This window comes from Chlorocebus sabaeus, chromosome 11, assembly GCF_047675955.1.
Source record: "Chlorocebus sabaeus isolate Y175 chromosome 11, mChlSab1.0.hap1, whole genome shotgun sequence".
Lineage (NCBI taxonomy): Eukaryota > Metazoa > Chordata > Mammalia > Primates > Cercopithecidae > Chlorocebus > Chlorocebus sabaeus.
Genome location: NC_132914.1, coordinates 106,916,673 through 106,933,743, shown reverse-complemented (window position 1 = coordinate 106,933,743; position 17,071 = coordinate 106,916,673). Strand labels below are relative to the sequence as shown.

Sequence of the window (17,071 nt, the reverse complement as noted above, 5' to 3'; positions counted from 1 at the left end):
GCTGGGGGCACAGCTGATCCACCCACTCGTGCCCCTCTGCACACACACATGAGGGTCTGCTGCTGGTATTCATTACTGATATGTGCACACACCTCCCAACACACCAACCCCAGTGTGCAGATGTCCCAGCTCAAGAACCTGCTATGGCTCCCTAGTGTCCAGCCAAGCTTCTTAGCTTCATCCCTGAGCCTCTTGCCTCATGTCACCCTACTGGATGTTCACCACTCCACCCCCACCAGCCAGGATGCGCCGCTGATAGGAAAGTGAGTCCCGGGGCTGTAGCCCAGCAGTGCTCCCAGCCTCGAACCTGCTGAGTGCCCCTGCCCTTGTTCCTTCCCCTTTCTGGGCTGCACAGCATGGGGCCTGGAGAAGGGGTTCTCAACTTCAGCACGATTATTTTGGGCGGCAGGTTCTTTGTGGTGGGGACCATCTTGTGCTTTTGCCAGACATTGATCTGCATCCTGGGCCTCTACCCACCAGATGCCAGGAGCACCTTCCCTTACACTTGTGACCACCAAAACTATCTCCAGAACGTTGCTGAAATGTCCTCTGGGGGGCACTGTCACTGTGTTTGGGAACCAAGTCTGGAGTGCCCTAGAGGCAGGAGCACCTGTCCAAGCCCTGGGGCTACCACTTCCCAGTGTGTGACCTCAGACATCTCATCTCCCTTTTCTGTGCCTCAGTTTCCTTGTCTGTAAAATGGGGATATAAGAGTGCCCTCTGGTGTGGTGTTGTGACAATTAAATGCGGTATCCACATAAGGCTCTTAGGAAGGAGCCCAGGAGAGGCAATAAGTGCTCACTTACATGTCTGTAATGCCAGCTAGTTGGGAGGCTGAGGTGAGAGGATCGTTTAAGTCCAGGCTGGGCAACATAGTGAGATCCTAAATAAATAAAAACCAAAGTAAAAATAAATAAATAAAAATGTAGCAAAAATTACTGAAATTGCAATTATTCTAGGACCCTGAGGCAGTAGAAAGGCTCCGGCTTAAATCCTAGCTTCGACTGGGCTCGGTGGCTCATGTCTGTAAACCTAACACTTTGGGAGGCTAAGGGAGGATCACTTGAGCCCAGGAGATTGAGGCTGCAGTGAGCTGTGATAGTGCCACTGCACTCCAGCCTGGGCAACAGAGCAAGAACCTGTCTCAAAAAAACCCCCCAAATCCTGGCTGGGCACGGTGAATCACGCCTGTAATCCCAGCACTCTGGGAGGCTGAGGTGGGTGGATCACCTGAGGTCAGGAGTTCAAGACCAGCCTGGCCAACATTGTGAAACCCCGTCTCTACTAAAAATACAGAAATATTAGCCAGGTGTGGTAGTGGGCACCTGTAATCCCAGCTACTCAGGAGGCTGAGGCAGGAGAATTGCTTGAACCTGGGAGGCGACGGTTGCAGTGAGCTGAGATCACGCCACTGCACTCCATCCTGGGTGACAGAGTGAGATTCTGTCTCAAAACAAAAACAAACCCCCAAAGCCTAACATTGCCTGACCTTGGGCAATTCCCAACCCCTCTCTCTGCCTCAGCTTCCCTGTGTGTAAGCCAGGGAAGGAGTGGTAACAGGAAGGACCGCATATGATCGTCAGTATTATAATTCACATATTATTAAGATGGATTCATTGCTATTTTAACAGCATGAAGAAGATATTCATTACAATTAAGATGTTGAAGGCTCATTCAGGTTCCGTCTGGCTCCAGCTGACTGGTTAAGTGTCTTCTGGAACACCTTTCATTTTTCCCAGCCTCCACTCCTTATCTGTAAACCAAGATAATAAGAGCAAGAATTAAACAAGATGAGGAAGGGGTCCTCCAGCAGCCGGTGCTCAGCTGTTTTCTGGGGAGGCGTCATGTGCTGAGCTGGGCCCAGCCCTGGGGACCTCTCCAGTGTGAGCCCCCTGACCCTCCTGGCCCCCTGTGTAGATCTTTCAGCACATCATCCGGCGGGAAGTGACGGATGAGGACACACGGCACCTGTCCCGCAAGTTCAAGGACTGGGCCTACGGGCCAGTGTATTCCTCGCTTTATGACCTCTCCTCCCTGGACACATGTGGGGAAGAGGCCTCCGTGCTGGAGATCCTGGTGTACAACAGCAAGATTGAGGTGGGCTCCAGGAGAGGGCATGGGGTGCGAGGAAGGAGGGGCAGGGCTGGGAGCAGGGATGGGGCCCTGGGGCTGGGCTAGGGGAGAAAGCCCCAGCCTCTAGGGCCCAACATGGTGGACCTGTTGGCTGAATGCAAGAGAAGGTGCCAATTAAGTGCCCAGAACAGTGTCTGGCATGTGAGGAAATGAGCAAGACTTGTGGGAAGGTGGACTTTTGGAGCAGGTAGGACTGGGTTGGGATCCTGGCTCTGTAACTTACATGCTGTGTGTCTCAGGACAAGTGGCTCCACCTCTCTGGGTCTCAGCTTCCTCGTTTGTAACCTGGGGATAAGGATCATGCATATCCCATGGGGTTGTTGGGAGGACCAAAGAGGTTAATTTTAAAATGGCCTGGTACAGAGTAAAGATTATGTCAGCTTTTACCATTCGTGGTTGTTATATGAACTTTTGAAAGCTCTTTTTTTCAGCGAGGCGTGGTGGGTTATGCCTGTAATTCCAGCATTTTAGGGAGCCAAGTTGGGCAGATTGCTTGAAGCCAGGAGTTTGACACCAGTCTGAGCAATATGGCGAAACCCCGTCTCTACAAAAATAAAAATAAAAATAAAAGTTAGCTGGGCGTTGTGGTGCGAGCCTGTAGTCCCAGCTACTTGGGAGGCTGAGGTGGGAGGATCACCTGAGCCTGGGGAGGTCGAGGCTTCAGTGAGCTGAGATCATGCCACTGCACTCCAGCCTGGGTGACAGAGGGAGACCCTGTCTCAAAAAAACAAAACAAAACAAAACAAAACAAAACAAGCTTTTTTTCTTCTACTTAGCAATATTTTGTGAACATCATTCTGTAGTTTTAAATATTCTTTGGTAATATTGTCGCTGCATGTAAATGTACCATAAATGAACCGTTCTGTTATTGTTGGTCGCTTGGGTTTGTTTCTGCCTGTAACTATCGGGAATAACACTACAAGAGCATCTCTGTGGCTGTGTTATTGCAAAAATCATGATTATGGAGAAACTCAAGTCATTAAAGGGCTAGGAAGCTATACAAAGGGAGCAGAAAATGCTGGGGACTGGGTGCAGGTGGTCACCCTTCTAACCCTGCCCTGTGGCTTACTGGTCTGTGAGCTTGGCTTCCTTGCAAGACCTCATTTCTCTTATTTTTTGAATTAGTGGCCATCTTGATTTAAATTAGCAGTAGCAGCAGGTTTAGCATCTCAGGTGCAAACTGATTGATTGGTAGTGTCTACCTAGGGAACTGTATGAATACAATTGTGCAGGGCTCAATTATTGATGGCTGCCCTGGGTTCAGAATTGGAGAATTGTGATAAGTCAATCATTTATCATCTTTGGGCAAAAATTTCTCAATCTTTCTCTCTGAATCAGAATTTCTGAGAATGGAGGCCAGGATTTATACTTGCAGCAAGCTACATAGATGATTTTGCGGCCAACAGCTTGGTACTATCCACAGATTGGAGTTTGGGAACCATGAGAATAAATGTCCTTTTTTCTTTTTTGAGACGGAGTCTCGCTCTTGTTGCCCAGGCTGGAGTGCAGTGGCACAATCTAGGCTCACTGCAATCTCCGCCTCCCAGGTTCAAGTGATTCTCCTGCCTCAGCCTCAGGAGTAGCTGGGATTACAGGTGTGCGCCACCACGCCCGGCTAATTTTTGTAGTTTTAGTAGAGTCAGGGTTTCACCACGTTGGCTAGGCTGGTCTTGAACTCCTGACATCAGGTGATCTGCCTGTCTCAGACTCCCAAAGTGCTGGGATTGCAGGTGTGAGCCACCGTGCCCTGCCTGAAAATAAATGTCTTTTAAGGGACTTTCCAGTTCTGAGTTCTGTGATGCTAGAATAGGGTGGAAAGGTACATTGAGGCAGAATTGGGCAGAATCTCAAATGGTGAGTGTGGGAGCTTGGGGCTGATGTTCAGTATCTGTCCAGTTCCCCATGAATCCTTGAATGCAGCTGAGGAATGGATGGAAAGAGAAAGCGCTGTCCGGGCGGAGGGTGGGGGAAAGCACACCCGGGGCAGCCTGCCAGGACCCCCCACCTCAGGAAGGCAGCCCCTGACCACCCTGCCTGTCACAGAACCGCCACGAGATGCTGGCTGTGGAGCCCATCAATGAACTGCTGCGGGACAAGTGGCGCAAGTTCGGGGCCGTGTCCTTCTACATCAACGTGGTCTCCTACCTATGCGCCATGGTCATCTTCACCCTCACCGCCTACTACCAGCCGCTAGAGGGCACAGTGAGTGCCCAGGGACCGGGCAGGGGCTGGGGCAGGCACTGGCTGAGCCATGCAGGACGGGGGCACAACCTCGTCCCTCTGGATCCCCTGTAGGAGGAACTGGAGAAGGTTTAGGAACAGGTTGGGGAGGTGCCCTCCAACATGCAGGGGTGGCCCTGAGCTGGGAGGAGGGAGACTCAGGAGCAAGAGAGTGAAGGAGGAGGCTACATGGGATCCAGATGTTTTGGGTCTGGGGGAACATCTGGATTGTGGGCCAGATGTCGGAGGGGCCGGGTGACGACCTGTGTGCCCTTGCTGCTCCCCAGCCACCGTACCCTTACCGCACCACGGTGGACTACCTGCGGCTGGCTGGCGAGGTCATTACGCTCTTCACTGGGGTCCTGTTCTTCTTCACCAACGTGAGTGCCTGGCCCCCGTGCCCCCCACTCTGCCTGCTCTCCTCTTCCTCTTCTCTTCCTGCACCTCTTTTCTCTCCTTCTTCTCTTCTCTCTCCTCCAAATTGTCCTTCTCCTTTCCTTCCTCTTTTTATTTTCCCATTTCTCTTCTACCTCCTCCAATCCCATGTTCTCCATCTCTGCTTTTTTCTCCTTTTCTAACAGGAAAGAGTCCTTTGTCTTTTCTCTGTACTGGCCTCTGCCTCCCTATCTTCTGTCCCTTTCTCTGTCTCCTCTTTCCTCCTCTCCTTTCCTGCTGGCCCCACCCCTTTCATGTGCCCCCTCCTGTCTTCCAGATCAAAGACCTGTTCATGAAGAAATGCCCTGGAGTAAATTCTCTCTTCATTGATGGCTCCTTCCAGCTGCTCTAGTAAGTGGAGGTCCCTGGGCCAGCAGGTTTTGGGTGAGGAAGGTGGGTTTGGGCTGCTAGGTCATCCAGATTCAGGAAAGAGGTGATTCTGTTAGAATGAATCCACCCAACCTGGGCAGCTCTAACCCAAAGTCAGGACAAAGCCACAAACAATAGGGTTTTCTGGTTAAAGAAAAATTCTGATTGCTAGGGAGTTATCATATATACCATGGATAGAAATAATTATGCTGGTGAATAATTGCTAATGTCTGCCTGAAGGGCCATGTTAAGAATTTTGCACCTGTGTCTGTGTTTAGTGGGAAAGAGTTGGGATTGATTAATGATGTCTGCCTGGGACACAGGATGAGAGAGTTACTGCGTGTGTGTTACCTCTTCCACATTTCCCTTAGAGTTGGAGAACGATGAAATTCACTTAGCCACAAAGTCTCCACTGAACACCACTAAATCTGTCTTTAGCAATTCCAAGGGGCATCACTTCAGAATCTTGTGGGACCTCAGGATTAATTGCCAGCTCATTGAATGTTGTTGTTAACAGAAAGCTGGGGAACCCTGCTAATCCACTTTGTTTCTTTCCTGGGGGTCTAGAAGGCATTGGAGGACTTGGAGGCTTGTCTCCCCCTCCAGAGCCTCATTGTCCCCTCTCCCCTCTGGCCTCTCTTGTGGTCTCTGCTGCACTGCAGCTTCATCTACTCTGTCCTGGTGATCGTCTCAGCAGCCCTCTACCTGGCAGGGATTGAGGCCTACCTGGCCGTGATGGTCTTTGCCCTGGTCCTGGGCTGGATGAATGCCCTTTACTTCACCCGTGGGCTGAAGCTGACGGGGACCTATAGCATCATGATCCAGAAGGTACGGGCTGGGAGGGCCCTCTGGACTCGTGTGTTCCTGGAGGGAGCCACACACACCACATGCACACTTATGCGCCTGTAGACCTGAGGATGCCGGGTACCGTGAGGGCAGGAGGCGTGCTCTGGACACTGGGGTGGGACCAGGGTGGAGATGGAGAAATGGCGAAAGTGAGAAACCACATGTCTCCTGTTTGCCTCCATAATCCCACTGGGGTCTTTAGATCCTCTTCAAGGACCTTTTCCGATTCCTGCTGGTCTACTTGCTCTTCATGATCGGCTACGCTTCAGGTGAGCTCTGGGTGCTCAGGTGGGCCTGGCAGGGGTGGTGCAAGGACGGGAACAGTAGCCATGATATACTGGGGACAATAGCAGCCTTGCTGAGTTCTTTTTTTTTTTTTTTTTTTTGAGATGGAGTTTCACTCCTGTTGTCCAAGCTGGAGTGCAATGGTACAATCTCAGCTCACTGCAACCTCCACCTTCCAGGTTCAAGCGATTCTTCTGCCTCAGCCTCCCATGTAGTTGGGATTATAGGCTCCTGCCACCACACCCTGCTAATTTTTTTTTTTTTGTATTTGTAGTAAAGACAGGGTTTCACCCTGTTGGCCAGGCTGGTCTTGAACTCCTGACCTCAGGTGATCCACCCATCTTGGCCTCCCAAAGTTCTGGGATTACAGGTGTGAGCCAATAGCCTGGCCACTGAGTTCTTATTTGTGTGCCAGGCACTAGACTAAGTAACGTTTCCATCCTTGACCCCCAACAAGCCTGTAAGCTAAGTGCCTTTATTATCCCCTGTTACAGAAAAGGAAACTGAGGCTTAGGAGGGTTAAATAACTAGCACAAGTTCAAAAGCCAGTGAATGGTGGCTGGGTGCAGTGGCTCACGCCTGTAATCCCAGCACTTCGGGAGGCCAAGGTGGGTGGATCACTTGAGGTCAGGAGTTTGAGACCAGCCTGGCCAACATGGCGAAACCCTGTCTCTACCAAAAATTACAAAAATTAGACAGGCATGGTGGCACACAACTATAGACCCAGCTACTCGGAAGGCTGAGGCACAAGAATCGCTTGAACCCAGAAGGTGGAGGTTGCAGCGAGCCAAGATGGCAGCACTGCACTCCAGCCTGGGCAACACAGCAAGACTGTCTCAAAAAAAAAAAAAAGAAAAAAAGCTAGTGAATGGTAAAACTGGAGTGTCAGCTATTGCTACAAAGGAAGCCACCTAAAGCTTAGTGGCTTAAAATAGCACCCACTTGTTGTTATTATTATTATTATTGTTTGTTTTTTTGTGGCAAGGCCTCTGTAGCTGAGGCTGGATGGCAGTGGTGCTCTTGGCTCACTGCGACCTCTGCCTCCCAGGTTGAAGCGATTCTCTTTCCTCGGCCTCTCGAATAGCTGGGATTACAGGCGTGTGCCACCATGCATGGCTAAGTTTTATATTTTTGGTAGAGATGGGGTTTCACCATGTTGGCCATGTTGGTCTCGACCTCCTGACCCCAAGTGATCTACCCACCTTGGCCTCCCAAAGTGCTGGGATTACAGGCGTGAGCCACTGTACCAGGCCAACTTATTATTGCTTATGAGTCGGTGGGTCAGCTGGGTGGCTGTGCTGCCCTGGGCCGGGTTTGGTTGATCCCTACAGGCTCTTGTGCCTGTGGTCAGCTGGCAGGCTGGCTGCCGGCTGACCGGTCTAGCTAGTATGGACTTGGTTAGAGGGGCTTTGCTATCTATCTTCCACGTGGTCACTCATCTCTGGCCAGCTATCTTGGGCTTGTCCACATGGTAGCCTTAGGCTTCCAAGAACATGAGCAGAAGTGTTCAAGGACACCTCCTGGCATGGCATCACTGCTGTCTTACTCTGTTGGCCAAAGCAAGTCCCAAGGCCAGCCTCGATTCAATGGATGGGGAAATAGACGTCATTTCTTTTTTTTTTCCTTTTTTTTTTGGTGGAGACAGGGTCTCGCTATGTTGCCCAGTCTGGTCTTGAACTCCTGGGCTCAAGCAGTCCTCCCACCTCAGCCTCCCAAAGTGCGGGATTATAGGCGCGAGCCGCCGTGCCTGGCCTAGACTCCACTTCTTGGTGGGAGAAACTGTAAAGCCACATTGAAGGGGCATGGATACATGGAAGGATAAAATGTAATAATTAAACTACTAGCCCAGGTATTTTCTTAAAGCCTGACATCAGCTCCCTTTGATACACCTTCTCCCTGATGTCACGATGCCACTCAGAAGCATTCTGGGACCTCAGTGGCACGGGCCATGGGGGAAGGACCAGGGACCAGGGCTGGAGAAACTGACCAAGTCCTTGGGCTGGTCCCTGAGGGGTGGGCGATCTGACATCAATGCCCAGCATCCAAAGGGGAGTGGCCGACTCAGGTTAGACCCAGACACATTCACATCTGAGCAGGTTCATCTGGGGACGAGCCTGGCACAGGAATCTCATGAGGGTGATATTTTAACCCATGACGGTGGCCAAGGCTCTATGTGGATTATTGGGGGGAAAGTGGAATTGTGGTTTTCACTGGGGAGATAGGGACAGGGTACAGCTTTCCCCTTCCAGGGATCATACTGGAAAAACTAGACAGTGTCGAGGGTTCAGCGGTTTGGGATTCAGGTCAGCGATCCAACCCTACTGCAGTCCTAGTTATTGAAACTGAGGAGAAACAAGGGTTAGAGTAGCAGCTGAGCAGTCAGCTCAGTCACAGGGCTTCTCCTTATAGGATGCACTAGATCTCGGTTCTGAGGCTGACATGACATAAACAGTACACACATGCTTCTCTTCCCACACTTTGGTGCCCATAGCAGACATTACTAATGGATCACAGAACAGTTTTTCTGGTGAGTCCAGACAAGGTCTCAGAATCCTCTGTTGAGAAGGTGCTATACAACTGAAGAGCATTAGCATATGAGTTGAAATCTGCATACTCTGATCTCTGGTTGCAGGCAATATGACATTCTATGCCCCACTGACTGATGGGACTGATTCTTCTTCATGCTCCCCTTTCCCTGGCTGGTTTAGGGACGGGTTGTTGCTGCCAAACTGTGTTGAGAAGGAATCTGAAGCTTCACCTGGGCTTAGTAGGAAAGGAGAACCATGATGAGTTTGAGATGTCTGGAACAGGAGAGGCCCCTTAGAGAACATGGCTTCAGGGACAGTCAGGACTGGTGCCTGGTTTCAGCCCCCATTTTTCCTCTCTGGGTTGGGGTACAGTGGGAAACTGTCAGAGAGAGAGTCTGCCCCTGGGAATAGGGACATTCCAGAGCCCCCAGTACCTCTAAGAATGGTAGGTTGCATTAGGATTTCCCAACACTATTGACATTTGAGACCAGATCATTCTTAGTGGCAGGGACCATCCTCTGCATTGTAGGGTGTTGGGCAGCACCCCTGGCCTCCACCCACCTGATGCCAGTAGCACCCCCACCCCCAGTTGTAACAACCCAATATGTCTTTAGACATTGTCAAATGTCCCCTGATGGGGAAAACTGAGACCTTCCCTGGACTACATCCTGAAAACCTCTTCCCTCCCAGTAGCAGGGAACCACCAGGTTGTGTAAGGAGGGGTGAACTGTCCCAGGTTGGAAACAGAGCAGGTCAAAACTCCCATGCTTTTCAGTAGTGGGATTGCGCCTGTGAGTAGCCACTGCACTCCATCCTGGGCAACATAGCAAGACCCCATCACAGAAAGAAAGAAAGAGAGAGAGAGAGAGAGAGAGAGAGAGAGAAAGAGAAAACCTCTTCCTATAAGCAAGAGTTTATGGAAAGAGCAAAGGCTTCAAAGGCTTTGGGATCAGGAGGACCTGGGTTTGGTGTGGCTTGGCTGACATGCAGGGTGACACAGGTCAGCGTGTGGGCCAGGGTGCTCCCCTCATTAGGCCTCAGCTTTCCCCTCCAGCAAATGAAAATGACACCCTCCACCTCTCTGTGTGTGTCCTCACACTCAGCGAGTGCCACCCCCACCCCTCCCACAGCCCTGGTCTCCCTCCTGAACCCGTGCGCCAACTTGAAAGTGTGCAATGAGGACCAGACCAACTGCACAGTGCCCACTTACCCCTCGTGCCGCGACAGCGAGACCTTCAGCACCTTCCTCCTGGACCTGTTTAAGCTGACCATCGGCATGGGCGACCTAGAGATGCTGAGCAGCACCAAGTACCCCGTGGTCTTCATCATCCTGCTGGTGACCTACATCATTCTCACCTTTGTGCTGCTCCTCAACATGCTCATTGCCCTCATGGGTGAGACGGTGGGCCAGGTCTCCAAGGAGAGCAAGCACATCTGGAAGCTGCAGGTGAGGCCCCAGGGCCCCCAGCCCCATCCCACCGGCCACCCTCGTCCTTCCAAGGACACTCACCCGACTGGCTTCCTCGGCCTTCCACTCTGAGCAAGCCATGTCTTCTCATTCTGCCTCCACTTCCCTGTCTGTAAAATGGGCATCAGAGGCTGCTGCTGACTTCCCGGAGCTGCCTCATGAATTTCGAGGTGGCTTCTTGCCTGGCCACCAGCAGTGGACTCAGATTCTCCTTGTGGTTCAGCTCATAGGACACAGTTGGCTCCACCCAGCATGACTGAGTGACTTCTGCCAGCTCAGAAGGTGCTCAGTGGGCATCAGCGTTTCAGCAGGGGTCCCACGCTGAGCCCAGGGGCAGCTTTTGTGCTCCAGCACGCCAGCACAGGGATGTCAGCATTCTCACGGGGGTCTTTTACTAGCAACCGTGAGCATGCTTCCTAGAGGAGAAACCAGTGGGGATGGGGGCTGCCTTGGCCCCAGGGAGCTGCAGCCTTTACTTCCCAAAAACTTTCTATACAATCCTGGGAAGCGCAGGCACTGGGATCACAGCCCTCCCAGGCCAGATGCAGCCTACAAACCTGGTGTCCTAATAAACAGTGCTGCCCCATGGCCCAGGAATACAGCACCCATATTTACTTTGATTGTGAATTTCAGGAAAATGGTGCAGTGAAAAAAAAAAGCCCAAGGTTGTCCTCCCAGGACTGGGTCTGAGGGAAACAACTCTGGCCTGCTCTTAACCTTTATCTGTATCGCTTACTTCATTGGGCCTCATTTTCCCCACTGGGCATTACAGGATGCAAACTGGGCATCCTGTGGGCTGGAGTGCAATGGCACACTCTTGGCTCACTGCAACCTCTGCCTCCCAGGCTCAAGTGATTCTCCGACTTCAGCCTCCCAAGTAGCTGGGACTAAGGTGTGCACCACTGCACCTGGCTAATTTTTGTATTTTTTGTAGAGATGCGGTTTCGCCATGTTACCCAGGCTGGTCTTGAACTTCTGAGCTCAAGCGATCGGCGGGCCTTGGCCCCCCAAAGTGCTGAGATTGCAGGTGTGAGCCATTCCACCCAGCCTCAGACCATTATATTTAAAAAAACCAAACAAACAAAAAACAAAAAACAAAAAAACCTGCAAATTTAAAAATTAAGAGTTTCCCTGTGGAAATCCAGATTTCCAGTTTTTCTTGAAAAGTTGGAAGCCCCAGGCAGTGCAGGGTCTGAATTCCTGCCTGGGAGCCCTCAGGTGGGGTAAGTGGCAGCTACCCCCTTAAATGGGGGCATTTGCTCCCTGTTCGCCCCAGTCACCACCCCTCCCTCATGTTCTCAGCACTGAGTGTCGACTGCTGTGTCAGTGTGATGGGGCTTGGACTGCAGCCTTTCTGCACCTGATCTTGTTTCACCCATTTGTTTTCCTGCCTGCCACCTGTGGGTGTTTGAGTTTATAAATCCTGTGTCTAGGGGGCGGTAGGAGTGTAAATGCCTAGTTCTGGGCCCACCCTGGCCGCTCGTCTCATTTCCGCCATCAGAGCGGCAGGCGCGGGCTGTGAGGCTCACTGAGGTCCCTCCTGACCCTCCCTCTCCGCAGTGGGCCACCACCATCCTGGACATTGAGCGCTCCTTCCCCGTGTTCCTGAGGAAGGCCTTCCGCTCCGGGGAGATGGTCACTGTGGGCAAGAGCTCAGACGGCACTCCCGACCGCAGGTGGTGCTTCAGGTGAGGCTGGGGCAGTGGGGCCGGGCAGGCAGGGCGGAACCGTCCCCACTGGCTCGGGGCCCCTGCTGCTCCAGCGTCGTCTACCTATTGCAATTTCTGGAGCCACTGAGGCCCCAAGAGGCCCAAGCAGAGTTTATTTCCACCAGGCGATCTTAGGCAAGTCGGCCCACCTCTCTCAGCCTCAGTTTCTTCATCTGTGAAATGAGACAATGATCACATGGGCTCCTAGGCTGGTGGTGCGGATTAGACAGGTCAGCACATGAGAAGTGCTCTGCCAGTGCCCGACGCACATTGGGACACCACAGGCTCCCCTGTTCCTCGCTCAGCGGGAAGCAGAGACTTCGATGGTGGGTTCATTTCAGAGCATCACCCTCTATCTAGCAAACAGTGGGGTGGGCTCTAGTGCCTTGGGTGAAATGGGAAGCTGAGGAATCTGCAGTTTCCAGGGCTGGAGACCTTACCCAGCCCATCTGCAGAATAACTCTGTGTTCCAGAGGCACAGGGAGTGCCAGCTTCTTAGGTGAACCCCTTCATGAATCTTTTCTTTTCAGTTGATTCATTCTTTAAAGTGGTTGTCAGCATAGAGCATAAGCAGAATGTTTGTTTGTTTGTTTGTTTGTTTGTTTTGAGACGGCGTCTTGCTCTGTCGCCCAGGCTGGAGTGCAGTGGCGCGATCTCATCTCACTGCAAGCTCTGACTCCTGGGTTCATGCCATTCTCCTGCTTCAGCCTCCCGAGTAGCTGGGACTACAGGTGCTCGCCACCACGCCCGCCTAATTTTTTGTATTTTTAGTAGAGGCGGGGTTTCACCGTGTTAGCCAGGATGGTCTTGATCTCCTGACCTCGTGATCCACCTGCCTCAGCCTCCCAAAGTGCTGGGATTACAGGCCTGAGCCACTGCACCTGGCTGAGCATAAGCAGAATGTTTGGAGTCAGGCAAAGTCAGTTTCCTCATCTGTGAAATGGGAACAATAATAGCACCCACCTCCTAGGCCAGCTGATCAGTTCAATTCCATTTTTTGTTTGTTTTTAGAGGCAGGGTTGCTCAGGCTGGAGTGCAGTGGTGTGATCATAGCTGACTGCAGCCTCCAACTCCTGGGCTCAAGCAATCCTCCCATCTCAGCCTCCTCATGCCACCATGTCCGACCAATTTTTAATTTTTTCGTAGAGATGGGGTTCTTGCTATGTTGCCCAGGCTGGTCTCAAACTCCTGGTCTCAAGCGATCCTCTCACCTCAGCTTCCCAAAATGCTGGAATTCCAGGCGTGAGCCACCACCCACAGCCTCTGTTCCGTTTGAATCCAAAGCTCAAATCCTAGCTGGGTGTGGTGGCTCACGCTTGTAATCTCAGCACTTTGGGAGGCCAAGGCAGGAGGATTGCTTGAGGTCAGGAGTTTGAGACCACCCTGGGTAACATGGTGAAATCCCGTCTCCACTAAGAATACAAAAACTAGCCGGGCGTGGTGGCAGGCACCTGTGATCCCAGCTACTCGGGAGGCTGAGGCAGGAGAATTGCTTGAACCTGGTAGGTGGAGGTTGCAGTGAGCCGAGACTGTGCCACTGCACTCCAGCCTGGGGGACAGAGCAAGACTCTGTCTCAAAACAAACAAAAATGAATAGATAGGATAATATGTAAAAAATAAAAAAAGATAATATGTCAAAACAAATGAGTGGATAAACAAAATGTGGGTTGTGCGTACAGTGAAATATTATCTGGGCCAGGCGTGGTGACTGTAGTACCAACACTTTGGGAAGCAAGGCAAGAGGATTGCTTGAGCCCAGGAGTTCAAGATTAACACAGTGAAATCCCATCTCTACAAAAAAGTTTAAAAAATTTAGCCAGGCTTGGTGGCATATGCCTGTAATCCCAGCCACTCGGGGGGCTGAAGTGGGAGGATCACTTGAGCCTGGCTAAGTTTGCAGTGAGCTGTGATAGTGACACTGAACCCTTGCCTGGGCAATGGAGTGAGACCCTGTCTCAAAAGAAGGATAAAAAAAAAAATTTCTGCTTGGGGAAATGGAAGAGTTTTGGAAATAGACAGCAGTGATGGTCACACAATGTGGATGTGCTTAATGCCACTGAATTGTATACTCAAAAATGATTAAGATGGCAACTTTGTGTGTGTGTGTGCATACACACACACACACAAATACACCCCAATTGTTTTTTTTGAGATGGAGTCTCACGCTCTGTCCCCCAGGTTGGAGTGCAGTGGTGTGATCTTGGCTCACTGCAACCGCCTCCCAGGTTCAAGCGATTCTCCTGCCTCAGCCTCCTGGGTCGGTGGGACTACAGGCCACCATGGGACTACGGGCCACCATGCCCCGCTAATATTTTTTTTTTTTTTTTTTTTGTATTTTTAGTAGAGGCGGGGTTTCACCATGTTGGCCAGGCTGGTCTTGAACTCCTGACCTCAAATGATCCACCCACCTTGGCCTCCCAAAGTACTGGATTGCAGGCATGAACCACCATGCCCAGTTTTGTTACGTAAATGTTACCATAATAAAAAAATAGGAGGGTGTGCTGGGGATGGTGGCATGGGGAACATCTCTGTGGGGCTCCCCATGACCCTCTGCTTGGGCCCCACCAGGGTGGATGAGGTGAACTGGTCTCACTGGAACCAGAACTTGGGCATCATCAACGAGGACCCGGGCAAGAATGAGACCTACCAGTATTATGGCTTCTCACACACCGTGGGCCGCCTCCGCAGGGGTGAGTGGAAGGGTGGGTGCAGAGGGGAGCCCCAGTCCCTTCTCATCACGAATTTGCTTTGAGCAGTCCTGCTCCTTTCCGGGACTCAGTGTCCCTGTCTGCAGAATGAGAGAGTGTGCCCCTGAGTTTCCTCTGCTGCCCGTGAGTGCCTGGGGTACCTCACCTACATGGCTTCATCCTGGCCATCCCTACTGTTGACATGAGCTGGCCTGGGGAGGGAGGACGAGCTCCTCAGCCATCCCCGTGTGGAGAAAACCTGCGTGTTTGTCCAGTAAGCCATTAGCATGCGAGATGAAGCTGGAGAGGACACAGGCACTCAGGGCATTCGGCTCCAAGCTTGAATCCTGGTTCCTCCATTCTCTCCTGGGGAGGCACCTTGACCTCTCTTGAGCCCCAGTTTCAACCTCTGTAAAATGAGCATAGTCACACACCCCCCCACCCCTTCAGAGCACTGTGGAGTGCCCAGTACACAGTAGGCACTCAATATATGCACGCTGTCTCTCCACCAACCCCCAACCCCTCCCTCTGATGTGCTCGCGGTGCAGATCGCTGGTCCTCGGTGGTACCCCGCGTGGTGGAACTGAACAAGAACTCGAACCCGGACGAGGTCGTGGTGCCTCTGGACAGCATGGGGAACCCCCGCTGTGACGGCCACCAGCAGGGTTACCCCCCCAAGTGGAGGACTGATGACGCCCCGCTCTAGGGACTGCAGCCCAGCTCCAGCCTCTCTGCCCGTCCATTTCTAGTCTAGCCGCATTTCAGCAGTGCCTTCTGGGGTGTCCCCCCACACCCTGCTTTGGCCCCAGAGGCGAGGGCCCAGTGGAGGTGCCAGGGAGGCCCCAGGACCCTCTGGTCCCCAGGCTCTGCCTCCCCACCCTGGGGTGGGGGCTCCCGGCCACCTGTCTTGCTCCTATGGAGTCACATAAGCCAACGCCAGAGCCCCTCCACCATGGGGCTCAGGCCCCTGCCCCTGCCTCTCCATTATTTATTTGCTCTGCTCTCAGGAAGCGACGTGACCCCCGCCCCAGCTGGAACCTGGCAGAGGCCTCAGGACCCCGTTCCAAGTGCATTGCCCAGCCAAGCCCCAGCCTCAGCCTGCGCCTGAGCTGCATGTGCCACCATTTTTGGCAACGTGGCAGCTTTACAAGGGGGCTGTGGCCCTCGGCATGGGGCCGTGCCTTCTATATGTTCTGTAGAGTGTCTGGGATTTGCTGGTGCTCAATAAATGTTTTTTCATTGATGGTAGAGATGGCAGGACGATGGCGGGGGTGGGAGGGATGGTAACAGGCATGAGACTACAGCGACGGAGATGGGAGAGCTAGGAAATGCCTAGGGGGAGCCAGGGGCAGGGGTGAGAGTGAGGGCAGAAGTGCTGGCCTGCAGGCATTTAGAGTGTTGGTGGTTGGGGGCTGGACTGGGTGGTTGTGATGGTGATGGTGGCCTGAGAGGTGGCTGAGGTGGCTGTAGGGAAGGTGGGGGTGGAGGGAGGGGAGGAGGGTGATGCTGGTGGGGGTAATAATGCTGGTCAGGGAGAGTCAAGTTGGCAGGGCAAGAGTGATGCTGGTGGGGGTGACAGTAGTGCTGGCTGGGGGATAATGATCCCCGTGGAGACAGTACATTTGGGCATCGGAGAATAATGCTGGCTGGGGGTTGATGATGTAGGTGTGGGGCTCTGCTGCTCATCAGGGAACAGTCACACTGGGAGTGCTGCAGGGAGGGCTGTCCTGCAAGTGGGGAGGCATAGCAGTGGGCGAGCCCGGAGTGTCAGCAGGGGTACTGGGTGTGCACACGGGTTGCTGTGGTGAGGACTATGGTGGCAGGGGGACATTGGCAGTGCTTGTGGAGCTGGGGTGGGTGGGGGTCGTGGTGTTGCTGGCTGAGTGGGATGGTGCCTCCTTGAGGACTGCCTGCCTGTGTCTGTCCACGGGGCCGCATGCCACCTGGAGCTCTGAGTCATGAGCCAGAGGTGAGGCTGACCCTCTTCCCTTCTGTATTAGTCTGTTCTCATGCTGCTGATAAAGACATAGTTGAGACTGGGTAATTTATAAAGAAAAAGAGGTTTAATGGATTCATAGTTCCATGTGGCTGGGGAGGCCTCACAATCATGGCAGAAGGTGAAAGGCACGTCTTACATGGCAGCAGGCAAGAGAGAAGAGAGCTTGTGCAGGGAAACTCCCCTTATAAAACCACCAGATCTTGTGACACTATCACGAGAACAGCACGTGAAGGACCTGCCCCCATGATTCAATTACCTCCTACCAGGTCACTCCCATGACACGTGGGAATTGTGGGAACTATAGTTCAAGAGATTTGGGTGGGGACACAGCCAAACAGCCATCCGCCTGGGGTCACACCCAACACCAATCAAGTTCTGAGGCAGCTCCAGAC

The 17,071-nt window shown here is 52.5% G+C and overlaps 1 protein-coding gene and 1 long non-coding RNA gene across 5 annotated transcripts in view; one reads left to right on the top strand and one right to left on the bottom strand.

Moving 5' to 3' along the window:
* The window catches only part of TRPV4 (transient receptor potential cation channel subfamily V member 4), a 51,923-nt gene extending 35,995 nt beyond the window's left edge, over nucleotides 1-15,928 (top strand). For 2 of the 4 annotated variants that reach the window (XM_073021080.1, XM_008004647.3), the window contains 10 exons: nucleotides 1,918-2,097; nucleotides 4,177-4,335; nucleotides 4,641-4,733; nucleotides 5,066-5,139; nucleotides 5,820-5,985; nucleotides 6,206-6,272; nucleotides 9,947-10,263; nucleotides 11,845-11,972; nucleotides 14,562-14,683; nucleotides 15,229-15,928. In XM_073021080.1, the coding sequence (XP_072877181.1) occupies nucleotides 1,918-2,097; nucleotides 4,177-4,335; nucleotides 4,641-4,733; nucleotides 5,066-5,139; nucleotides 5,820-5,985; nucleotides 6,206-6,272; nucleotides 9,947-10,263; nucleotides 11,845-11,972; nucleotides 14,562-14,683; nucleotides 15,229-15,386 (1,464 nt within the window). In that variant the 3' untranslated portion in view covers nucleotides 15,387-15,928. Of the gene's footprint in view, nucleotides 1-1,917; nucleotides 2,098-4,176; nucleotides 4,336-4,640; nucleotides 4,734-5,065; nucleotides 5,140-5,819; nucleotides 5,986-6,205; nucleotides 6,273-9,946; nucleotides 10,264-11,844; nucleotides 11,973-12,118; nucleotides 12,320-14,561; nucleotides 14,684-15,228 lie in introns of those variants that run through there. The other 2 variants (XR_012094591.1, XM_073021079.1) reach the window with 2 other exon arrangements.
* On the bottom strand, nucleotides 20-4,153 carry LOC119623832 (uncharacterized). The gene is made up of 3 exons (XR_005239865.2): nucleotides 2,521-4,153; nucleotides 2,357-2,418; nucleotides 20-1,753 (listed from the first exon to the last, which is right to left on the bottom strand). It is a non-coding gene; the product is annotated as an uncharacterized lncRNA (long non-coding RNA).
* Nucleotides 15,929-17,071: the final 1,143 nt, after the last annotated feature.